The 25,071-nt window shown below is 52.5% G+C and overlaps 2 protein-coding genes across 3 annotated transcripts; one reads left to right on the top strand and one right to left on the bottom strand.

Moving 5' to 3' along the window:
• Nucleotides 1-1,215: 1,215 nt before the first annotated feature.
• LOC127381842 (rab-like protein 2A) lies at nt 1,216-7,534 on the bottom strand. Of its 2 annotated transcripts, XM_051612705.1 has the most exons (8): nt 7,388-7,534; nt 7,255-7,284; nt 7,090-7,169; nt 4,370-4,449; nt 2,793-2,904; nt 1,985-2,082; nt 1,666-1,749; nt 1,216-1,378 (listed from the first exon to the last, which is right to left on the bottom strand). In XM_051612705.1, exons 1-8 carry the CDS (start codon nt 7,531-7,533, stop codon nt 1,298-1,300), a joined length of 711 nt encoding a protein of 236 aa, XP_051468665.1. In that variant the 5' UTR covers nt 7,534; the 3' UTR covers nt 1,216-1,297. The 2 variants fall into 2 exon arrangements, with proteins under 2 accessions (XP_051468665.1, XP_051468673.1); XM_051612713.1 differs by lacking the exons at nt 7,255-7,284; nt 7,388-7,534 and having other exon boundaries at nt 7,094-7,164.
• Nucleotides 7,535-7,832: 298 nt separating this feature from the next.
• On the top strand, nt 7,833-11,159 carry NME6 (NME/NM23 nucleoside diphosphate kinase 6). Its single transcript, XM_051612750.1, has 5 exons — nt 7,833-7,936; nt 8,059-8,161; nt 8,255-8,294; nt 9,010-9,170; nt 9,311-11,159. Exons 1-5 carry the CDS (start codon nt 7,835-7,837, stop codon nt 9,538-9,540), a joined length of 636 nt encoding a protein of 211 aa, XP_051468710.1. The 5' UTR covers nt 7,833-7,834; the 3' UTR covers nt 9,541-11,159.
• The last annotated feature ends 13,912 nt before the right edge of the window (nt 11,160-25,071 follow it).

The raw sequence follows: 25,071 nt of genomic DNA on the forward strand, positions 1-25,071 counted from the left end.
TCCAACCTCAACCTTCCCTGGCACAACTTGAGGCCGTTCCCTCTGGTCCTGTCGCTTGTTCCTGGGGAGCAGAGCCCGACCCCCCTGGCTCCAACCTCCTCTCAGGCAGCTGCAGAGCCAGCAGGTCTCCCCTCAGCCTCCTTTGCTGCAGGCTCAACACCCCCAGCTCCCTCAGCTGCTCCTCACAAGTTCTCCAGCCCCTTCTTCAGCTCCAGCCCCTTCCCCAGCTCCGGGGCCCTTCCCTGGACACGCTCCAGCCCCTCCATGTCCTTCTTGTCCTGAGGGGCCCTGAAGCCCCCAACCCCTGCCACGCTGTGTCCCCAGGGCTCCCCAGCCCTGGGGGGAGGCTCTGTCCCTGCAGCTGCCTGCAGAGCCCCAGGGGTTGGTGAAGCCACCATGGCTGAGGCCACCACATGCCAGGGGAGTACTCTGCTCGGGGCCACCCTGTGCCAGAGCTGCACCCAGGCTGGCTGCTGGTGGGATCCATGTGTATGAGCAGTGCAGCAGGGAGCTGGGAACGGGGCTCTCTCCTGAAGCAGGAGACACGGATCTAGAGGGGCCCAAGGTCTCCACCAATGACTGGGCCAACAGCCTGGCATCCCACCACAGAGATTGCATGGACTTGATTTCCCTGCTGTTACTTGAGGAATCTGTGAACACACTGTGCCTGTGGATTGGGCAGGGAAAGTGTGCTTATGTTTCACTCATCAGCATCCAGCCTTGCTCATATGAAGAGGTAGAAAAGGACTGGACTGTGTTCATGTTACTGTAAGAGGTGGTCAGGCACAGGTGGGTGCTGGCAGAGGCATTTCTCTCTGCCCATCTGTTTTGCCATTTCCATTGACTGTGTCTGTGTTTGGTTATGTATCCTGCTCTCTGGAATGCAGCCTCAGTCTCTCGGACACACTGATGGGAAAAGCAGCAGCCACATCCACCAGGCTGGGACAGGACGAGCCTTGTGGGTGTGAGAATCTACCTGATTCAGCTCTAGTGGACCTGAAAGTCGGAATCTGCCACATTCAGACGTCTGCTGGATCTGCTGCTGTGTGACAGAACAGGGAAGGAAACCCAATGAACTGCAGCTGGGAGCACAGGGCTGGACAGGGAGCAGCCCTGGCTGGGCTGTGGAACAAAGGGAGGGCTGGCCCTTGGACTCACTGTGCAGCAGCTCGACTGCCTGATAGCAGGAGTGCAGGAAGGATGAAGGCTCAAAGCTTTATAAAAAAAAAAAATCTTTAGTGTTTGTTGCTCTAACCAGCCCCAGAAATCTGGAGCAAAGGGAATGTGGGTCTGGGGCTCAGGCAGATGGGGGATCCTCTTCAGGGCAGCTCTCCTCTTTATCCGACAAATTTTCGTTCTTCTTCTGCAGGTCAAAGCTCTGGAAAGGGCAGGACAAGGAACTGCTGAGAAGCATGAGAACAACAGCAACACTGCTGTGGTTCTTTCAGCTTTGGTCTAGGGCAGCAGGGGCTCTTCAGAGGGTCACCACCTCAGCCCTTCCAGCCTAGACACCAGCAGCACACAAACTCCAAGGTGCCACCAGCATAAGGCAAATCTTTCCATGCCTGCAAAGTTCCACCCTTTGCCACAGGCTCTTCTTTCCCTGGGGCAAGAAAGAGCAGAACTGCTAATCACTCACCAGGAATGCAGTAGAGACTTTCTTACCTCCAGTTCCCGCAGGACCTCGTCCATGAAATCTCCTGAGTTCTGTTTGTAACCAACAGCCAGTTTGATGGCATCATTGAAGACCTGATGAGAAGAATGCTTGTCACTCCAAGTAAGGAGCACCAGGTTTCTGTAACATAGCAAACTATTGCCCCAGCCCAAGAGAAAAAACAAAAACAATCTCTGCAACTACCTATAGATACCCAGACCTCCCAAGCAGATGTACTAGCCCTTTCTCTGCTCTCTGAGCCTACAGCCATCTCTATGTCCTTGGGCTGAAGGGGTCTCATGGGTGCTGAGCCAAACAGCTGTGCTTTACCTTCACTACGTTGGTGCCATCTGCAGCAGACACAAAGTAAAAGGGCAAACTGAACTTCCGGGCAAAGCTGAAGCTCTTCTGGGTCACCTTCATATCCGCTGGGGGCAAAAGAAGACGTGGTCAGTAAGACACTGCTGTGGGCAGGACACCAAGGCAGGCAGGAGTGGTGGGACAGGGGGAGAGCAGAGCCCCATGGAGCTGTCCAGGCCTCCTCACTGTAGTACGGGGCTAGGAGTGTCCTCCCCAGAAGCTGCAGGGCTTTAAGAGCAACAGCATCAGCAAACCCTTGATGAGAAGACACAGAATGAAAGAGTCCTTGTCACCTGCAGAGGAAGGGGAACGGTTTTGCCAGCAGGTGTATTCAGACACTTGAGTAGAGGAGTCCTAGGAAACCTGCAGGCTAGATTAGCAACACAAAGGCAGCCCGTGACTGTGTCTAGGGAAGCCACAGGATGGGATATGCTCATTTTCCAGCAAAGCATCCTGCAGTTTTTAACTAGGTGCTGCTCCAATCAGCTTTTGAGTTCTTGCTGGATGAAACAGTCAGTGTGGTAAGGGCAGAATTAGAAGGATATCACTTGAATAAAAAATGTATCAGATTTGTATTTTTAATGGCTAGTAAAACAAGAACTTTGAGTCAGCATGCAAGGTCAGCAGGGACCCAGCCGTTCGTCTGGTAACACCCAGCCCTGGGGGACCAACACTCAGAACTCCCCTGGACCTCACAGAGGAATGAAATGCTTTCTCAGCAGGTCAGAAGAGAATCACATCACAGTCTTGAGAGGCTGAAAGAAGAAGATCTACTCACCATCGATTTTGTTGGCCACCACAATGCAGGGGATCTCTGGGCGGAATTCTCTCAGCTCCTTGTACCAGCTGTTTAAGTTCTTGTAGGTGACTTTCCGCTGCACGTCAAACACCTTTGGAAAAGGACCAGCTGCCCTGGGGCCAACAGCAGGACAGCTGCTGACCACCCCACTGCACCAAACACAAGTACAGAGCCTTCCCGGGAGGACATCAACAAAGGAAACTGCCCTTTGTTGGAAAGGATGAGAGAGAGAAGGGGGAACATCCAGCAAGCCTTGAAATGTGCAGCCAGCCCATTTCTTTGCACAATGCAGGAATCAGCTCCTCCCTTCCCCTTGTACTGTGTGCACTGTGACAACACTCTGTCACCCAGGCAATGAACAAGCACTGGGCAAGATCTGCTCTGATGGGTAGGGCCAGGGGTGAGGCTCCTCTGTTTTAACCATTAATCAGTGAAGATGACTGATTACGGAATGACAGAACTGTCAGGGCTGGAAGAGACCTCTGGAGATCACCCAGTCCAGCCCTCCTGCTGCAGCAGGATCCCCTGGAGCTCATCACCCAGGGCTGCATCCAGGGGGGTCTGGAGTATCTCCAGAGAAGGGGACTCCACAGCCTCCCTGGGCAGCCTGTCCCAGGGCTCTGTCACCCTCACAGTAAAGTTTTCCCTCCTATTTCCATGTCACTTCCCATGTTCCAGCCTGTGCCCGTTGCCCCTCGTCCTGTCCCTGGGCACTGCTGAGCAGGGTCTGGCTCCATCCTCCTGCACCCACCCTGAGATACTGGGAGGCATCAAGAAGGTCTCCCCTCAGCCTTCTCCTCTCCAGGCTGAACAGCCCCAGTTCCCTCAGCCTTTCCTCATCAGGGAGATGCTCCAACCCCCCAGGCATCTATGATGTCCTCCCCTGGACTCTCTCCAGCAGTTTCCTCTCTCTCTTGAACTGGGGAGCCAAGGACTGGATGCAGGATTCCAGATGTGGCCTCACCAGGGCAGAACAGAGGGATGATGCTCATGAGTGATGAGAAACAGTGGGAAGTTAGAACAGCAGCACAACCCAGGAGACCCAAGTGGGTTCAGAGTCAGGAAGCAAGAACACTTTGAGCAATAGATGGGGAGTGCAAAGTACACTCATAGAAAGGGCAGAAGACCAGAGAGGACTGTCGTGTGGTAACTGTGCAGAACTTGCCAGAGCAGTCTTTACTGCATAACCCACCAGCCACATCCCAGAAGAAGGAAGGAATGCCCTCTCTCTGGAATGCCCTCTCTCTGGCAGCCCCCCTGGCAGTCAGTGGTACATACCACCTCACTGGAAACAGTGACAAAAGTGAGGAAATTCAGCAGAGCCAGGGGACATAGTCAGAGTGCTGTCAGGGAAGACAAGAGAGAGCTAAACATGCCCAACTACATGGGGTTTATCTGGTGAGAGAAGAAAGGACAACACAGCAAAGTTTTTAAACCACTGGCAGAGATAAGAAATACAAGACAGCATAATGATGCAAAGTGACAAACAAACAATGACAGCTGGGACTGGCACCAGCCAAAGTGGCACCAGCCGACAGCTGAGACACTGCCCTTACCATGATACAAGCATGGGCCTTGTGGTAATAGGATGCATGCATGCTCTGGAACCTCTCCTGTCCAGCTGTGTCCCAGAAGTCTGTAAGACACAAACCCAAGCTTAGAGTGACACAACTTGCCAAGTTCTGTTTTCCTCACAGCTCAAACCCGGGAAGCAAAGCCCAGCCCATCTACTCGGGGTCACAAATGAGGTTTCACATCACTGAAACATCTGAAACATTTCAGGGCTAAGAGATTATGCAAAACTAGGTCCTTTTCTTAGCTGGGCTTAGCTGTGAGTTGTGCTGACACTCAACATTGCACATTCAACCCTTTCAGCAAATAAGTAATCCACGGACATGACTTACAAAGGACAGTGAGACCAAGCCAGTCTTTGCAAAGAGGGGTAAGAATGTGTGGTACTTTGTCACTAGAGATGACCATAGGAAACAGAATCTAAACATCTGGAAAGGGCTTGATTTGGGACACAGGGGTGAGCAGCCAGGGGCCTGCACAGATGTTCCATCTCCTTTCCCAGACAGTCCAACTCTGCTCTTCTCGGAACACAGCTCCTTCTCAAGCCACAAAGGGTGAGTTAGCCTGAGACAGGTCTCAGTTCCTGACATACCTCCTAGGCTGGGTGGGTATCATGAAGGACACCTGAACAGTCATCAATATTTTGGTGACTTTTTCTGTTTGTGTGTTTCAGGTAGAGATCTTCCCCTCTCCTCTGACTGGATTTGTAGGCTAGTATTTGTGTCTTATTTGTTGTGTAAATGTACACAGCTTCATCCAAGAGCCACCAGATGTAGTTACTTCTGTCAGCCAGGCTGAAGCATGTCAAAACACCTAAAGCTGAACAGGACACTCTCCTTAGTGTCCACTTTGCATTGAAATTAGTTTCTGACTGGACACTGTGCCAGACTTGCAGGATGGTGACTTCTTAAACTGCCCAAAATACAGACAAGTGCTCATCAGACCACAGATTTCATTCCTTTTGGGTAGTTTTGCCTCACTGCTAAAGTTGCCTGGTTCTTTTAATGAGCCATTTCAGAATCCTCACTTGCAAGGAAAAAAGAGGTGCCAGTGACCACGACCTATTGCACGTCCCTAAATTAACTTCCCAAACAGCTGTCGTGAGAGGACTTGCCATGTCTTCTTGGAAAGCACTGTTTTTATTAGCAAATCCTCCAGATCGTGCCTGTCATACCCCATGTCACTCCAGAACAGGAATTTATCAAACTTAAAATCCTTGGGAAAAAATAAGATTCATAAAGAGACACACCCCATTTTAATGCAATCCTATCTCTACCAAAGGGGGTTTGGTGATGGCCACTAAAAGTAGCTCAGCAGAGTAAAAATTAAACTAGCAAAGACAGTGGTAATTCTGCACAATTTTAAGTTGTCAGACCAAACCACCTGCCTTGACACATCAGACTTCATGACAGGTCTTCTCTACAAGGTGGCTTGGATGACACTTCCAGGGATGGAGCACCTACAGCTTCTATGGGCAACCCGTGCCACTTGCTCCTGAATGTCACCACCCTCACTGTAAAAACATCTCTTCTTTATGTCCAATCTAAACCTGACACCTTTCATTTGAAAACCACCACCCCCTGTCCTGTCGCAGCAGGCCCTGCCAAGAAGTCTGTCTCCATCTTTCCTACAGGCCCCCTTTAACTGCTGAAAGGCCACTATAAGGTCTCCCTGGAGCCTTCTCTTCTCCAGGCTGAACAATCCCAGCTCTCCCAGCCTGTCTTCACATGCCTGTCTTCATGTGGCAACATCCCTTGCCACAAAGGAGGCCAGTGCTATCCTGGGGTGTTAGGCAAAGCATTCCCTCACTTCTGCTCAGGACTGGTGAGGCCACACCTGGAGTACTGTGTCCAGCTCTGGGCTCCTGAGTTCAAGAGAGAGACATGGACATGCTGGAGAGAGTCCAGCAAAGAGCCATGAAGATGGCCAAGGGACAGGTGCACCTCTCCCATGAAGAAAGGCTGAGAGGGCTGGGACCCTTCAGCCTAGTGAAGAGAAGGCTTGGGGGGATCTGAAAGAGTAGTTTTGGTTGGAAGGGACCTTTAAAGGCCATCTAGTCCAACCCCTTGCAGTGAGCAGGAACATCTTTGCCTAGATCAGGTTGCTCAGAGCCCTGTCCAACCTGACCGTGGATGTTTCCAGGGATGGGGCATCCCCCACCTCTCTGGGCAACCTGGGCCAGGGTCTCACCACCCTCAGCATAAAAAATTTCTTCTTTATGTCTAATCTAAATCCTTCCTCTGAAGAAAGAGCATAAAGAAGATGCACCCAGGCTCTTTTCAGTGGTGCCCACTGACAGGACCAGAGGCAACAGGCACCAACTGAAACACGGGAGGTTCCCTCTGAACATCAGGGAACATTTTTTTCCACTGTGAGGGTGACAGCACTGGCACGGGTTGCCCAGGGAGGCTGTGGAGTCTCCATCCTTGGAGATGTTCAAAAGCCATCTGGACACGGACCTCAGCAACTGTGCAGGGGGTTGGACGGGATGAGCTCTGGAGCTTCCAACCTCAGCCATTCTGTGATCCCTTCATTCCCCCGTCTCCCTGCCCACAAACCAGCTCGGCACCCCCTGCCCAGCGCAGGGGGCTCCCTGCCGTGTTCCCGGCAGTGCTGCAGATGCCATCGCCCCCAGCGCTGTCTCCATGCCCCGCGTCACCCCGCCCGGCCCCACGGAACGCCCAGCCAGACCCTTCCCACTTACCCACCAGCACCTCCTGCCCGTCCACCCGAGCTCGGTGCTTGTAGAGAGTCAGGGCGAAGGTGGAGAGCTGCTGGGGGCGGCTGCGCCCGCGTTAAGGACCCGCCCCGAGATCGGCACGGCCCCCGCCCCGCCCCGCCCGCGCCGGGCCTGGCTCCGCAAGGATACAAGCCATCCAGGAGGAACCGCTCCAGCAGCCTGCGGAGACAGCACGGAGCGGGTCAGGCCGGGCCGGGCCGGGCCGCCGCGCCCCTCCCGCCCTCGGGGACCCGGCCGAGCGGCGGCCCGCGCCGCCACGCACTTGGACTTGCCCACGGCGCTGTCGCCCAGGCAGATGATCTTCACGGTCTCCCCCGCGCCGGCCGCGGCCTCATCCCGGGCCTGTTCCTGCTGCTCCTGCAGCTCCTGCCGCCGCCGCTCCCGCTCCGCCTCCGCCTCCGCCGCCATGACAGCGTCCCCGCTGCCGCGCGACGCGCCGGGCCCGCCCACAGCCCAGGCCCCGCCCACTCCCCTTAGGCCCCGCCCAGACCCCTTAGGCCCCGCCCACACCCTCGGCCCCCTCCACACACCTTAGGCCCCGCCCACGCCCCTTAAGCCCCGCCCAGACCCCAGTAGGCCCCGCCTCCTTCTAGGCCCCGCCCAGGTCCCTCCGCTCATCGCCGCGTGGCCCCGCCCACTTTGTTACGTCACGCACGGCACCGCCCGCCCCCTGACGTCACGCGCGCGACGCCGCCGGGGCGCGGGTGTCATGGCGGGCGGCGTGGTCGCTGCCGGTCGGGGTGCGCGGCCGCTGCAGCTGACGCTGGCGCTGCTGAAGCCGGACGCCGTCGCCCACCCGTTGGTGCTGGAGGTGAGGGCGGGGAGGGACGGGGCAGAGCGGAGCGGAGCGGCCGGCGCTGCCCAGCGCGGCCTGGCCTGGCCTGGCCTGTCGGGCCGGCCCGTGCCCGCCCAGCCGCTCGCCTCTGCCCGCAGGCCGTGCACGAGACCATCCTCAGCAACCAGTTCCTCATCGTGCGCGCCAAGGAGCTGCGCTGCGGGCAGGAGGAGAGCCGTCGCTTCTACCGGGAGCACGCGGGTAGGCTGCCGGGGCTACCGGCAGTGGCCGGCGGGCGGGCCCGGGGCCAGCGGAGCGCGGCGGTGTGACCCGGGCTGTCTCCCTCTCCCGCAGGGCGCTTCTTCTACCAGCGGCTGGTGGAGTTCATGGCCAGGTACCTGCCCTGCCGGCAGCCGGGCCGGGGAGGACGCTTTGCGCTCTGCAGGCGGGCCCTGGCGATGCTGCCGCAGCTGGAGGGGTCCCCTGCGGCCTGGGACGTGTCTGCTCGGCAGCTGTGCTGTGCCACGGGGAGCGCTCGGGAGGAGTTCAGCGCTGGGGTCCCCAACAGCGGAAGGACACGGAGCTGTTGGAGCGAATCTAGAGGAAGCCACAGAGATGATGCTCCAAGGGCTGGAGCAGCTCTGCTCTGGAGACAGGCTGGGAGAGCTGGGGTGTTCAGCCTGGAGAAGAGAAGGCTCCAGGGAGACCTGAGAGCAGCTTCCAGTGCCTGAAGGGGCTCCAGGAAAGCTGGGGAGGGGCTTGGGACAAGGGCAGGGAGGGATGGGAGCAGGGGGAAGGGTTTCCAGCTGGCAGAGGGAGCTGGAGCTGAGATGTGAGGGAGAAATTCTGGGCTGTGAGGGTGGGGAGAGCCTGGCCCAGGTTGGCCAGGGAAGCTGTGGCTGCCCCATCCCTGGCAGTGTTGAAGGGCAGGTTGGATGGGGCTTGGAGCAGCCTGGAATGGTGGGAGGTGTCCCTGCTCATGGCAGGGGTGGCACTGGATCAGCTTTGATGTCACTTCAGCCCAAACCCTTCTGTAGTTCATAAGCATGAAGGAACTTTGCCCTTTTGTAACCTTTTCTACTTATTCTCTTCCCTGGTCCTTTTCTCAGCGGCCCCATGTGGGCTTATATCTTAGCCCATGAGGATGCTGTTCCCCTCTGGAGATCCCTGATGGGACCCACCAAAGTCTTCCGAGCCCGAATCTGTGTCCCCAACTCCATCCGAGGAGCCTACGGCCTGACGGACACCAGGAACACCACGCACGGCTCAGGTAGAGCTGCTCCCGGGGCTGCTCCGGCTCCGCTCTCCGGGCTGGGGCCACAGCCAGCGGCTTGTCGCTTGTGCGGCCCTCGGGGATGGAACGCCCTTGTGCCAGCCTGGCACCCATCCTCCTGTCCTGTTTTCGGACAGATTCGCCAGCTTCAGCCAGCAGAGAAATTGCCTTCTTCTTCCCCGAGTTCGACGAGCGGCGCTGGTACCGGCGGGAGGAGCCGCGGCTGCGCCGGGGGCCCGTGCGCTACGACGCCGCGCGGCGCGTCCACCGCGTCTGCAGGGGGGCCGGGGGCTCTGCTGGGCACAGGGGGGCCGGGGGTTCTGCTGGGCCAGCCCCTTGGCCCGACCTGGAGACGCCGTGGGTGTAGGGGTGCAGGGAGGGCAGGACCCAGCGTGCTGCCCGAGGTCGTGTCACTCACGCTGCAGACAAGTCCTGGGGCACTTCTCCAGTGGCAGCGCTGCAGCCTGGTCCAGAGGTCTGGCCACGCAGTTCACTGGTCCCTCACGTGTTCCGTTTGGAGGGGGGGTTGCACTAAATGATCTTCAGAGGTCCCTGCCAACCCCTACCATTCTGTGATTCTGTGATAGGAGCAGTACAGGCAAGGAGTTCATCAAGGGTCAGTGGAAGGGGATTACTAGTTCCAGTCAAGATGTGTTTGGCTGTGCTGATGGTGGGCCTCGGATCCTTTGTATTTGCTCTGCTCCCTGGGTCCCTTAAGGAGAAAGGAGGGAGAAAAGTATATGAAACAGTGCTGTGGTAAACAGAGCAGTGTTACCTCTCCTGTCCTTGCTTCCCTGCATCCCAGCTGGGAAATGAGGTTGTCCTTAGTGTTGTGCCATGGTTGGTGTGGAGCACAGCTGGACGCTGCTCTCCAGAGGAGCACTCTGCCCTCTTGGTTCCCTCTGGACAGGCACTCGAAGCTGCAGGCAGGTCTGAGCCCGTCCTGTGTGGGGCAGGAGAGCAGACCAGATGTGTATGCACAAACCAAGATTCACTGTAAATAGTAAAAGATGTGTAAAAATATACTAAAAGGCACGTACTGGATTACCCAACTGTTGGGATATCAGGGTAGCAAAGCAATAAGACATGTTAGCAGCAGAATACACAAACAACCAGTAACTAGTACACAAAGACTTAACTGAGTGCTGGTAACTTGTGCACAGATCTAGAACAATGACTGAAGTGCTACCTCAAAGCAGCACGGCAGGACAACGCCTGCAGTCTTCTGTCTTACGTTTAAAAGGATCCTCAAGTCTTCAAGTGCCAAAGCTTAAAAGTTCCAGCTTTCCTGAACTTTTTAAAGCCAACTAATGAAGATATGAATAAGAACTCAGAAGGACCTGACATTTCTTACCCTTCCTCTGGGTGCGGCAGGGGGTCCCTTTCTCTCAGCCTCCTGAGGAGTGACCACTCCAGCAGGCGTCTCTGCAGGAGGGGAACGGTCCAGCACACCTCCCAGGGCCAGTGAAGATGGCGTCTCTCTCTGTCCAAAGACAGGACCAGGCTTTTGTAGAATAAAGAGACTGACTGCTGTTGTGTAACTCCACAGCCATACCTCCTAAATTCCCTATGGGAAAGCGAAGGGAACCAGAGGAAAGAGCCAAGAAAGCCCTTTTCCTCACTGAGCAAATTCTTTATCTGCCTGTTCTGTATTGTCTCCATTTGGCCTGGCTGGAGCCAAGCTGAGCTCTGTGGTCTACACAGGAGAGCAGCCAGTGTCTGAACATCAACTCGGCCTTCTCTTTCTGCTGCCAAGGGTGTTAGCAGTGCAGTTTGTCATGCCTTCCCTCTTCTTTCCCTTGGGAGCCCCTGTGGGTAGTTAGGGTCCGGCGGCCGGAAGATTTCGCGCTGTACGGAAAGATAAGGCCCCTCTCCTAATAGCCAATAGCACTTAGTTCACGATGTAAGCAGACGGAAGTGACACCACAGACCTAACTCATATAAACACCGCGGTAAACACTAATAAACGCCATTTGCCATCCACCACATTGGTGTCTGTGAGCTGATGGACCGAGCGGCCTGGGGTTGGCCGCCGTGCCGTTCTTGAACCAGGTCCTCACGCCTTTCCCCGAAAGGCAACAAGTGGTGCCGAAACCCGGGAACACGCCTGGAATCGGGAAATTCACCTGGAGTCAGGAAAGCGGCGGCCGGAGCGGCAGGACCGTCCCGGCGGGGAGGAGCGGACCGACAAGGATGGAAGCCCTTGTTAAGGTCGTATTGCAATTACATAAGCAGTGGGGGATAGATTGTAAGGCTAAAGATTTTACTCTCGCCGTTGCGAGGCTTTTGGAGATCGGGGTCATTGATCAGCCGGTAGATATTCTCCACCCTGAGGCGTGGGACAAATGCACTAAAGCGTTGGCTAAGGAGACGATGCTCTCGGGTCGTGGGAAGCACCTTAAGTCGTGGGGGAAAGTCGTGCAGGCGTTGCAGAAGGCGATACAGGAGCAGGAGACCTGGAGGGCGGCAAAGAACTGTTTGCTGGCCACCCCGAAGTTGGGAGCCGGGGCAGCCACACAGACTTTGCACCCCCCGGGTGATGATGGTTTTGCTGAGTCTGGGGAGGGTTTAAGGGTGGCAGAGCTGAGGGAGGGTGATGCGTCCCCTCGGTCTCCGGACCCCGACCCGCTTACGGAGGGGCAGAAACGAGCTCAGTCCTTCTGGGGCGGGTTGGCGGAGGAGGCTCGGGGCGCCGCGGAGAAAGCAGAGTCTGAGGAGGTTCGGGCTGAACCGCCGCCCTATACACCCCAAAATGGCGCTGAGCAAAAAAGGGGGGGGCGAGGTAAAGATGCCCGTGGTGGTAAAAGGGAGGAAAAGTTGGTATCAGCAAGTGCACACAGAAGGAGGGGGGAGGTGAAAGAATGTGAGGGGAGTGTGAGCGAGGCGGAGGAGGATGGGACCGTGAGCGAGGCGGAGGAGGACGGGAGCAGGAGCGAAGGGCAGAAAGCCAACCGGAGTCGTTATCTGAAAAAATGTCTTTGTAGGGCAAATCCCCCGCCAAGCCGGGCGCAGAGCAAGCCGGGAGGGGGGGATGAGCCAAGGGGGAGGGAACGGCCCCGTGGGCGGTGCAGGAGCCCGGAACGGCCCGCCCGCAAGGGGAGTGAGCGGGGCCGGAGCTCAACAAAAAGGTACTGGGGACCGGAAGTAGCCGGTCAGTCGAGCTCTGACTTCGGATCAGACAGCAGCCGGGATGAGTGGCCGGTTACCGATTCAAACTCAGAGGAGGAGGAAACGAGAATATATACAGTCAAAAGCAAAAACATTCTCAGCCCAAATAAAAAGGGACTGCGAGGGAAAAACATCCCTGTCACCGACTGGAAGAGAGTAGAGGCTCCGTGTGCCGATTGGGTCCCACCGGTCACACGAGCATTTCCGGTCCGGGTGACGGACAGGGGACAGAGGGTCCACTCGCCAATAAACCCTAAGGAAATACAGGCAATTGTTAAGGCAGTTGCGGAAAAAGGGCTTAATTCTGTCATGGTCTCTACACTTATTGATGGTGTTTTTGGGGGAGATGATATGCTCCCATTTGATATAAGACAAGCTTGTAGATTAATCTTTGGCGGAGCAGGGATGTTTGTTTTTAAACAAGAATGGGAGGACAACTGTGCGAGGCAGCTAGCCCAAGTCACCGGGGTGGATCACCCACTACATGGCTCCAGCCTGCAGCGGCTGATGGGCACAGATCCAACAATGATCACACCCCAAGCGCAGGCTGTGGGCCTGCGGATTTATGAAATTATGACAACTACTCGTGCGGCCAGAGAAGCCATTCGCACAGCCTCCAGGGTTATTGCTAAGCCATCACCATGGTCCACAATTAGGCAAAATGAAAGTGAGAGCTTTACACAATTTGTGGATTGCCTCCAGGCAGCGGTCGACTCCTCGACCCTGCCTGCTGAAGCGAAAGGCCCGGTTGTCGCAGACTGCTTACGTCAGCAGTGCAACTCGGCAACCAAGGAGATCCTACGATCGCTGCCAGTGGGGTCAACTATTGCAGACATGATTAAGCATGTTACAAAGGAAGAACATCTAGCCCCGATTCAGACAGCCATGTGTACTGCTATGGCTAATGTGATGGCATGTTTTAAATGTGGCCGGGCAGGCCATGTAGTAGCAAACTGTCCTCAGCTGGGGGACCCATCAACACCACTCTCCCCCCCGCTTAAGTCGGCCCGCAGGACCGTGTTGGGTCTGTGGAAAGAAAGGCCATTTTGCCAGGGAATGCAGATCCAAAAATCAGGGAAACGGAGGGGGGAGGGGGTACCAGGGCCGCACACAGCCCCCTCCCACTTGGAACTTGAGGCGGTCCAACTATGCCAACCCTGGGTGGGGCGAAATGCCTCCGAACCTGCCGCCCCCTCAAGAAGCAACCAGCTTTGTAGCCCAATCAGCAACCCAGCCGAACCAGCCTCAACCCCAGGGACAGCAAGGACCACCTCCTGGGGGGGAGACCCCTGGGTGGCCCTGGCAGTAAAGTGTGATAACCCACCGGTGGTGTGGGGGACCTGTTCCCTCTATAATATCTCAAATAGCACCACCATTAGTGTTCCCTTTTTGATTGATACCGGAGCAGATGTTACAGTTATTCCTGAGACACTTTGGCCCCAGCACTGGAAATTGGAAAATGCCCCCCTGGTAGGCGGAGTTGGGGGATTAAGCCGGGCTCGAAAGAGCATTCAATTGGTAGCAATCACACTCCACACTGAAAAAGGACCAGAGAAAACCATTACCCTTTTCCCATATGTCATGTCAGGAGTCCCACCCCTGTTGGGAAGGGATGCTCTAACCCTTTTGAAAGCCAGGGTGACAAATTTACCCTGAGGGCCACTGCCGCACACCCACTCCCACCAATTAGACTAATGTGGAAATCATCTGACCCAGTGTGGGTCGAGCAGTGGCCCCTGTCCAAGCCTCGAATGGATGCCCTTCTTCAGCTAGTCGACCGTGAGCTACAACGAGGTCACATAGAGCCTTCCACCAGCCCATGGAACACCCCAGTTTTTGTAATACCCAAACGGTCCGGCGAAGGGTTTCGCCTCCTCCATGACCTGCGTGAGGTAAACAAGAGAATTCAACCAATGGGTCCCGTTCAAACGTTGTTGCCCATGAACTCCATGATACCGGAGGGGCAGCCTTGTGCCGTCCTTGACATTAAAGACTGTTTCTTTTCTATACCCCTTCATGAGGAAGACAGAGAGCGGTTTGCTTTTTCTGTTGTGTTTCCAAACAGCCAACGTCCCAACCTACGCTTTCAGTGGAAGGTGCTGCCTCAAGGGATGATCAACTCGCCTACCATCTGCCAGATCACAGTGGATCGAGCACTGGCACCAGTTCGACGCAGCAATCCGACCGCAACCATCATTCAATACATGGATGACATCTTGATCGCCGCGCCTTCAGGAAGTCAGGTAGACCAACTGGTATCAGCAGTTTCGGAAACTTTGGAAACAAACGGGTTTGAAATTACGAGCGCAAAAATTAAAAAGGAGCCATGTGTAACCTTTTTGGGAGTGGGGATCACAAGTTCCTACGTAACACCCCCTCAAATGAAAATCCACCGGGACATCAAAACACTCCATGACATGCAACAATTAGTGGGATCCCTGCAGTGGCTTCGCAATATTGTCCTGATACCCCCTGAAATCATGGCTCCCCTGCATGATCTTCTGAAAGGGAAGAACCCATGGGAACCAAAAACACTGACAACAGAAGCAATGAGCTCTCTTGACTTCATCGAGCAACAGGTATCATCAAACACGCTCGCCAGATGGAACCCAGGTACACCACTCGATCTCTATGTACATTTCACACAGGGAGGGGGAGTAGGGGCACTTGCCCAGGGGCCCCCTGAAAAAGCCCAACCAATACAATGGATAGTCCAGGGAAAACCATCACGTGCATTCTCTCCAGGAGTCGAGTGCCTTGGTAATCTCATCATGAAAAGCAGAAAACTCGCCCTAAGACACCTGGGCATTGAACCAGCCAGAATATATTTACCCTTCCGCAAACAGCTCCCAACACAATCAGTGTCAATGTCAGAGTATCTAGCTATAGCCCTTGCTGGATTTGGTGGAGAAGTCCGGTACGCTGCTAAACCCCCATGGACTCAAATGCTGGCACTTGTCGACATCGACCTCCCACGGAAGATCTTAGACCGACCCCAACAGGGACCAACAGTTTTTACAGATGCATCCTCAACTACCTCAACCGCGGCAGCAGTATGGCAGTCAGGAGAAGAATGGCACTGCATCAAAATGACCGACTGTGCACTTTCAGTCCAACAGCTTGAAGCAATGGCCGTGGTACTGGCATGCGGACTGTTCCCAATGGAACACCTCAACATCGTGACCGATTCCATGTTTGTGGCCAAGCTTTGCTTAGCCATGTCAGGACCCGGTGTGTCAACATCCACATCAGCCCTAATGCTGGAAGAGGCACTCTTTTCTCGAAAGGGCACCATATCGGTCATCCACGTCAACAGCCACGACCCAATCAAAGGGTTCTTTCAAACCGGCAACGATAAAGCAGACGCCGCAGCAAAAGGATTGTGGACGCTGAGAGATGCCCATCAACTACATGAGTCCCTTCACATCGGAGCAAAAGCATTAGTGAAGAAATGTGGGATCTCAGTCACTGATGCAAAACACATAGTAGCCACATGTCCTCATTGTCAGAGAACACCCCTATGGTCCAGTGGAGTCAACCCCAGAGGTCTTAAAGCCTGTGAGATATGGCAGACAGATTTTACACTTTGCCAGTTGCTGAAACCTCGGGCGTGGCTAGCGGTAACTGTAGACACCTATAGCGGAGTGATCGTAGCCACGCAACACCTTAAAACTGACTCTAAAGCAACCATCCAACATTGGTTAACGGCCATGGCATGGCTTGGCATCCCTAATCAGATCAAAACAGATAATGGCCCAAATTTTGTTTCCAAATCAGTCCAGGCATTTGCTCTGAAATGGGATATCACCCTAACACAAGGCATTCCGTATAATAGCACAGGGCAGGCCATAGTTGAACGAGCCAATCAAACTCTGAAATCTAAATTAGAGGTGCTGGCAAAAACAGAAGGGTTTGTCAACACTATTCCCTCAGGAGACCAAGCACGCCTGCTAGCGACCGCTCTTTTGGCACTCAATCAGTTTTCCAGGGGGGAGGAGATGAATAGCCCAACCCAAAAACACTGGGCCACTCGGGCGTTAGAAGAAGGTCCGTTGGTCATAATCAGAAATGAGCTGGGAGAATGGGAACAGGGGTGGAGACTAGTCCTTACGGGGCGAGGGTACGCTGCTGTTAAAAAAGATGGAAAGGTCAAATGGTGTCCACTTAAGTCCATCAAACCTGACCTTCAGAATAAAACTAATGAAAACTGTGAGTTTTTCTCCACAGGTCCAGATCATCGGACGCCCTCGTAACCCGTACGCCCCGGTGCCAACAGAGGACAACAAGGCACAAGCGACCTGTCCACACCAGAGAGCTCCACACCGGCAGAATCCAAGCAACGGCAACGTAGCCTCTGTGGCGGGGGGCTACGACGTCTTTGTGTGATCTTGATTTTAGAACTTGTCACTGTAGGACAGGTAACATCAGCTCACCCTCACCAGCCATTTAAATGGTCACTCCTTCGAGTCAAAGATCAGCAGGTTATCGCAACTCAAATAACATCAGGTGCGCCAAGTTTTAGTGCCACTCTCTGCCAGCTTGTCCCAACACACAGATGCACGGTAGACGTAGTATTTTACATGTGTCCCAGCTCAAACCCTGGAAAAGGGTATTGCAACTCCCCTAGCCAGTACTTCTGTAATTATTGGGGATGTGAGACCATAGCCCCTTTTTGGATATCGGGTAGTGGCAGAGACAGATACCTAAAAGTTTACTGGGGTCCATATGGGTGCGCTTTACCGAAAGGATGGTGGCGTGGAACTTGTCAGTTCCTCTTCTTAAATGTTACCAAGCCCGAAGAGGACAGTTGGTTACTTGGAAAACTTTGGGGAGTAAGGTACTCAGAGCTAGGGAATGGCCGAGGTGGCTTAATCCTCATAAAAAAGGAGGTCATCCCGAATGATCCGCTGCCAGTAGGCCCCAACCAAGCAGTTATCAGCAAAGCAGCCCTGACTATCCCCAATCAGAACTATGTGACCAAAAAGACGGACAATCAGGAAAAACTGACAAAAGCTCCCATGACAACACACACCACCAAAATTTCTGAAAGAGAGTCGCTCTGGAAAATGATGCAAGCTAGCTACCAAATACTGAACAAAACTAATCCAAATCTCACGGAGCATTGTTGGCTGTGCTACGGAATGGAACCACCCTTTTATGAGGCTGTAGCACTAAGTAACACACCCCTACAAATGAATGGTTCGAATCCGGCTCAGTGCATATGGGAGGCAGATAAGCAAGGGATCACACTAACACGAGTGGTGGGAAGCGGCGTGTGTGTAGGTAAAGTCCCTGAGAACAAAGAACAACTGTGTGATAGTAAGGTACAAGGTAAAATCCCTGCAAAGTGGTTAGTACCAGCCGACAATACCAAGTGGGTTTGCTCTGTCACGGGAGTTACACCTTGTCTGTCGTTGGACAAATTTGATGAATCCTCAGAATATTGTGTCCAGGTAGCTATAGTCCCTAAAGTCTTTTACCATCCCGAAGACGCTGTCTATGACTCTCTGATTACCCCAGAACATCATCTGTCAAAGCGAGAGCCCTTTACAGCACTAACAATAGCTACCCTAATGGTCTTAGGAGGGGCGGGAGTAGGCACAGGAGTAGCATCCATGGTCCAACAGAATAAAGAATTCAGTGCCTTGAGGATGGCAGTGGATGAAGACCTGGCTAGAATTGAACAATCAATAAGTGCGCTAGAACAATCACTCAGGTCACTATCTGAAGTAGTGCTGCAGAATCGGAGAGGACTAGATCTAATGTTTTTTCAGCAAGGGGGAGTGTGCGCTGCACTAGGGGAAGAGTGCTGTGTATACGCGGACCACACCGGGATAGTGAGGGACACAATGGCCAAACTGCGAGAGGGGTTGGAAAAACGGAAAAGGGAACGAGAGGCGCAGGAAAGCTGGTTTACATCTTGGTTTAACTATTCACCTTGGCTGACCACCCTGATATCCACCTTGATAGGGCCAGTCGCAATGATTCTGATAACCTTGATCTTTGGACCCTGTATACTGAATAGGCTCGTGGCTTTTGTCAAGAGCCGGCTGGAGAAGGTCGACATCATGCTGATAGAACGCCAACAACTGCTTTAAGAATGTTTTTCTTCAGAATTTCCTGTAGCTATCTCTAGAGATACCTCATTACTTTCAACTACCTCTTGTCTAACGTGCACTATGTTTTCTATTCAGGTTTGTAACACATTTTTTAAGATTGTTAACATATCCCTTTTTAAAACTGTTACATTTTAACCAATTTTAACTGTGCATAGGGAGGGGGGAAATGTGGGTAGTTAGGGTCCGGCGGCCGGAAGATTTCGCGCTGTACGGAAAGATAAGGCCCCTCTCCTAATAGCCAATAGCACTTAGTTCACGATGTAAGCAGACGGAAGTGACACCACAGACCTAACTCATATAAACACCGCGGTAAACACTAATAAACGCCATTTGCCATCCACCACATTGGTGTCTGTGAGCTGATGGACCGAGCGGCCTGGGGTTGGCCGCCGTGCCGTTCTTGAACCAGGTCGTCACGCCTTTCCCCGAAAGGCAACAAGCCCCCAACTCCAGGCTAAGGAAAGTGAAACAGACAGAGCAACTGGATCACAGAGGGAAACTGAGGCAGGGTCACAGAGGCAGCACCTTGCTGCAGGAGAGTCCTGTTCTTGTGGAGCATCTTCTGCTTTGTGTTTTTAGGTTGCATGGAGCATGAGATCACTAGTTCTGGTGCAACTTGGTAGTGGCTGTTAGAGCTGTGCATCTCTTGAATCCCTAATAAAAGGCCAGGGGAGTTAACATGAATGCTGGTGACCTCCCCGGCTGGTGGATTTCTGTGAGGAGCTCTTATGTTGAGCCTTGTAGCAAAATAGCTACAGCTCAAAGGCTTCGTTACCTACAGGCTGATTGGGCCCTGAAGCACAGAGTTCCATGTCCTGTGTACATTATATGGACAAAGTCGTTTAATTACCCAGAGAATTGATAAAATTATTATATGGTGGTGCTTGAGGACTTGGTTTTGAGGTACAGGGCAGGGCTCTGATGTGCTCATTTATGTTTTCCTCCTGTTTGATGTAATTTGAGACCCATTCCTATATGAGTTTTTAATACATTTAAACTGTCCCCCCTAAGAGCTTCCCACAATGCTGATTTTTTTTAACTGAGGTGCCATGTAGTATGGAATGAATTTCTTTCAGGTCATTTCATGTGCCCCACGTTGGTGATGCCCCTTTGACTTGCCCATGGGACCAGGTGTTTGCAGCCTGCCTCCCCTGCAGGGAGCTGTGACTGGCACCCACCTGGCTGGCCACTGAGGCCAGTGCATGAGTGTGTCACAGATAAAAAGCAGGTTAATCCTGGACTAGTTTAGGACAACTATGTGGAACATAAGGCATTTGATTGAAAAATGTTCAATTGGAAGTGCTGCATAGAACTTCCTTGGTGAAATACACCCACATTTCTGTTCCCTCCTTCCTACTGAATGAGATGGAAAGCAGTCGTTGTTTTGGTCCTGCTGCAGACCAAAAGGATCTGTGCAGTGTTTCTCATTTTTCATTGCTACTGTTTTCACCAGCAGTGTCCAGTGGGAATCTGCCCGTGATGGGGGGTGTGTTGATGGGGCTTAGTGGGGCAGTGTTCCCTCTGAACAGTGAGCAGCTCAGTCACCATCACTTTGCTGCCAGTTGTCACATCCATGGTAACATCTCTTTGGTCCACCAAGGCTGCACCTGAGTGGAGGTTGTCAAAACTGTGCAGTCCCATTTCCCTAGATATAATGTTTATTTTGCAAATGTAAAAATGTTCTGCAAGCTTTATTGGGAGATCTGGTACTGAAATACGTGGTGTTAGATGCAGGAGATCATGTCAAAAACTGTTTAAGGAAGCCTTTGCATTTATAGGATGACAGCAGAAGCTCTCTGGTTTGAGGACTCTTACAAAAGTGTGGGGTTTTTTTCTGTTTTTTTCCCCTTGCCTTGTACATGTTCAATAAATGTTTTTTAACTTTTCTAGATTCTTGGCATCTGTTTTGCAAACACCTCCTGCTGCCTCTTGGTCCTGTGGTGAATCACTTTTGATTTTGTAACTTCCAATGGCTTTAATTTTAAACAATAATTTCTACCCTTTGTCACTTTTCTTGCTCTCCCTGTCCCTAATCTGTCTTTACAAACAAGTTGAAACCTCACATTTTTTGATTGATTGATTTTTCTTACACCCAAGTCAAACCTTTCTTAAGAAATCTTGGCCATGCCTGGGACACACTACTTGTTTTTCATAAAGATTTTCAGTTGCTTTATTGGAGCTCCAAACATGTTGTAAAATAATAAAGACAAGTTATTGAAGTGCTGGTTTACCTTACATTTGTGATGTCTGCAGTGATCTGAAGCACAGCAGGCATTTGTATTCTGGTAGTTTTCTTCTTACTAATGCTGAAGTGCCTCTGCCTGTTGTTTCATAAAATCTTAGAATCACAGAATGGTGAAGGTTGGAAGGGACCTTGAAGACCATCAGGTTCCAACCCCCCTGCTGTGATCAGGGACACCCCAAACTGGACCAGGCTGCACAAGCCTCATCCAACCTGGCCTTGAACATCTCCAGGGATGGGGCAGCCACAAACTCCCCAGGCAACCTGTTCCAGCACCTGCCCTCATGATGAAGAATTTCTTCCTGATGTCCAGTCTAACTCTCCTCTCTCAGTTTAAAACCATCACGCCTTGTCCTGTAACTACCCTCTCTGGTGAAAAGCCCCTCCCCAGCTTTCCTGGAGCCCCTTCAGGCACTGGAAGGTGCTCCAAGGTCTCCTTGGAGCCTTCTCCAGGCTGAACACCCCCAGCTCAGCCTGTCTCCAGAGCAGAGCTGCTCCAGCCCTTGGAGCATTTTCATGGCCCTCTCTGGACCCTCTCCAGCAGCTCCATGTCTCTCCTGTGCTGAGGGCTCCAGAGCTGGACACAGCTCTCCATGTGTGGTCTCACCAGAGCAGAGGGGCAAAATCCCCTCCCTGGCCCTGCTGGCCATGCTATTGGTGCAGCCCAGGACACAATTGCTCCTCTGGGCTCCAGTGCTCACTGGTGGCTCATGTTGAGCTTCTCATCTCCTCCCACCCCCAAATCCTCCTCCGGGCTGCTCTCCAGCCATTCTCCCCCCAGCCTGGATCTGTTCCTGGGGTTGTGCCAACCCAGGTGCAGGACCCTGCAGTTGGCTTTGCTGAAATGCATGAGGTTGGCATTGGCCCATCTCTCCATCCTGTCCAGGTCCCTCTGGATGGATCCCTTCCCTGTAGGGTGTCACCTCAGCACAGAGCTTGGTGTCAGCATCTGCACTGAAGGTGCATCAGTCCTGTCCAGATCACTTGGCACAGATGTGTGGTCACCTGTTAGTCTGGAGGCTGTTGAACCACAGGTCCTCCTTAGAAGAGCTCTGCAGTCATTACAGCCCTGTGAACAGAACTTATCCCACCATTTCCTTAGCTTCCAGAACTGCCTGTGCTAAGGACTTGGGACAGATTCCTGAAGAATTTTTCAACATCATTTTTTTTCTCTGGAAAAGATAAACAAAGCCCCATTTTAAATTTGGATGTTCAGTTTCAACAACACCTTGCTTAACTGACTACTGATTTTTTCTTCCTGTTTTCCCTTAGGTGTTGTGTGGAAATATAGGAGCCAGTTTTGTTTTTAATCTGGGATATTTTGGATGGAAGAGGAGCAAATACAGATAAAATCTGTCTAATAAAAGTACTAGCTAGTCAATGGGGAACCTAATGCAAAGATGTTTGAGTGCAAGGACAGTTCATGTCCTGGGTGTGCCAGTATCTGGGTTGAGGATCTGATGAAGAGATGGAAGCTGTTTCTGCCTGGAATCTGCCAGGGCTTTGAGTTGTGTGCCATGCTGATGTGGTTGTTTTGCCTCTGGATTCAAAAGAAGCCCATGGAGCAAGTGGATCAGGATGTAGGCATCAGCACAGTCTGTCGTGTGTTTTTTCTTGCCTGTGCTTCTACCTTGGCAAGCCCAAGGTTAAGTTTGGTTACTAAGTCCAAGTCTAACCCCTGCTTCATCTGTCTTGGGCTTAAGGTGGGAGATGGTTAATTTGCTGTGATACGGAAAAAAAGCCATGGTCTGTTCTTTGTGCAGTTTGATGTTCTCTTTGTTCTTCCTGTCCTTTACATACAGACTTTAGGTTCTTGAGCACTGCAGTGCTTGGAGCTAATGAGAGGCTTTGGAAGGGACCTTTAAAGGTCACTAGTCCAACCCTCTGCCATGAGGCAGGGATATCTGCAACCAGATCAGGTTGCTCAGAGCCCCATCCAACCTGGCCTGGAGTGTTTCCAGGGATGGGGCATCTCCCTCCTCTCTGGGGCAGTGTCTCACCACCCTTACAGTAAAAATACGTATTCCCTGTGTCTAGTCTGAATCTCCCTTCTTTCAGTTTAAACCATCATCCCCTTGTCCTGTCACTACAGGCCCTGCTAAAAAGTTGTCCCCCTCTTCCTTACAGCCCCCCCTTTCATTGCTGAAAGGCTGTGATAAGGTCTCCCTGGAGCCTTCTCCTCTCCTGCGTGAGCACCCCCAACTCTCAGCCTGTCTCCAGAGCAGAAGCTGCTCCAGTTCTTGCATCACTTTTCTGGTCTCCTCTGGACCAACCCCACAGCTCCATGTCCTTGTTGTGCTGAGGACCACAGAGCTCCCAGTAAAGGCCAGGGGTATCAAACTACCCTTCATACCTGTAATAACCTTCCATACCTTTTAATACTTCACAACTTTGTATTTTTTTTTGCCTGGAGTGTGACTATTCCAGAGATGGGAAGTCTTCATGGAACAAAGACGTTCTTTCACCATGTCTCATTCTGCTGCTTTTGTGTAATTGTGCTGTTGATCACAGCAGATGTCAACATTTTCAAAGTTACTGCACAAGAGACTGCCTCAAACTTTTAATAGTCCCTCTTGTGCTGTGGTTACGTGTCTCAAAAAACAGGCTGAGTGAGGAAGTGAAGTGTTCCAGGCTATGATTAATTGGCACTGAAACCCTTGAGCCTTGTCTCTGTGGAGAGAAGCCTGCGGGGAATTGGTATCAGGGGGACCAACTGGGAACAAGAAAACTCTCAAACTTCAGCCTTCTATTTAAAGCATCTTATTTAAAGTGCACTAATTGGCCCCAGGAGCAGATGATGCCCAAGCCTGGGCACGGCCTGGGTGAGGAGCCCTGGGGGGCTGCAGGGGGATGGAACTGGCCACGGGAGGAACAGGGATGGGGTAGCAGGTGCCATCACTGTCCAGGAAGTACTAGACAGCAGTGACCAGGCAGAAGTGCTGCTCATTGGTGACACGGAAGGATTTCTGTGTCTCTTGAGAGCAAGTTGGCCAGGAAGGAGCAGTGACCCTGGGGCTGGTGCCAGTCCCTTTCCCAGACTCTGTGCAGAGCTGGACCTGCCCCAGGCCCCCGGTGCAGGGTAACACCTCAGTCTGCACTGCATGAGCCTGGGGGCTGAGTTTGTGCATGCTCAGCCCACGATGAACTCAAGTGAATTGGGTCAGTGTTGGTCAGATCTACAGATCAACTCCCACTGCCTTTTTCACAAAATCACAGAAATTTTGGAGTTGGAAGGGACCTTAAAGTTCAAGTTCCAACTCCCCTGCAAGACCAGGGACATGTTCCACTAGAACAGGCTGCTCAGAGCCCCATCCAACCTGTCCTTGAACACCTCCAGGGATGGAGCCCCCACAACATCTCTGAGCAGCCCATTCCAGTGCTTCACCACCCTTACACTAAAGATTTTACGCCTGATTACCTAGAATATCGACACGAGGAATCAATTAAACTGAATAAAATCTTGAGACAATCCAATTTTCTTCAGTAAAAAAAAAAAAATTTTTTTTTTTTAATAAATAATCAAGTGTTAGGAGGAAAAAAGTCAGACAGAAATTCATTGCCCCTTCTGCCCTGTCTTGGGTGGGACAAACTGGAAATGCCAGATTTTGCTTATTCTTGTTTTTTGTCTGTTCTGGATAAGAGGCAACTCTGGCAACTGCAACAAAACAAAACCCCCCCAAACAAACAAACAAACAAATCCAAACAAAAAACCCCAAAGTAAACTTTGAGGAAATCAATGGTAAAAAAACAAACAAAAAACACCCTAAAATATTGTTCTTAAAAAACCTGATGAGAATTTCATTCCAAAAATCAGACTTGTGCTGGTAGAAAGGAGGCCCTGATGAAGCCCTGTGCAGAGCAGGAGCCATGAGTTCAGCTTGCTCAGAGCTGTCTCCAGGAGAGTGCTGAATCACTGAGGACAAAGAGTCCACAGCCCCTCAGGACTTTGATCCAGTGAGGATGTCTCCTGTTGTTTCTTCTCATCCTGGTGGGCAGCAAGAGTGAGCCAGGTGCCCCGGAAGCAAAGGTGGCCAACAGCACCCTGGGCTGTGTGAGCAGACCCAGAGAGTGGAATGAGGGTTATGGCCTCTGCTCAGTACTTCTGAGCTCACATCCATGTGCTGCCTCCAGTGCTACTTTCCCTAAAACAACACAGCAGTGAACTCAGAAGAGTTCCATGGAGAGCCACCAAGATGGTCAGGGCTGGAGCACCTGCACTGTGAGCAGAGGCCAGGCTTGGTCAGCCTGCAGCAGGAATGGCTTTGGGGGCATCCAACAGCAGCTGTCCAAATGAGCACTGACAGGCTCAAGCCACGACCATTTCCCTTGCTCAAGTGCTTCGTGGTCCTCTCAGTTAGGGACTTTTGCC

The sequence above is a fragment of the Apus apus genome, chromosome 1 (genome assembly GCF_020740795.1).
Source record: "Apus apus isolate bApuApu2 chromosome 1, bApuApu2.pri.cur, whole genome shotgun sequence".
NCBI classification, from domain to species: domain Eukaryota; kingdom Metazoa; phylum Chordata; class Aves; order Apodiformes; family Apodidae; genus Apus; species Apus apus.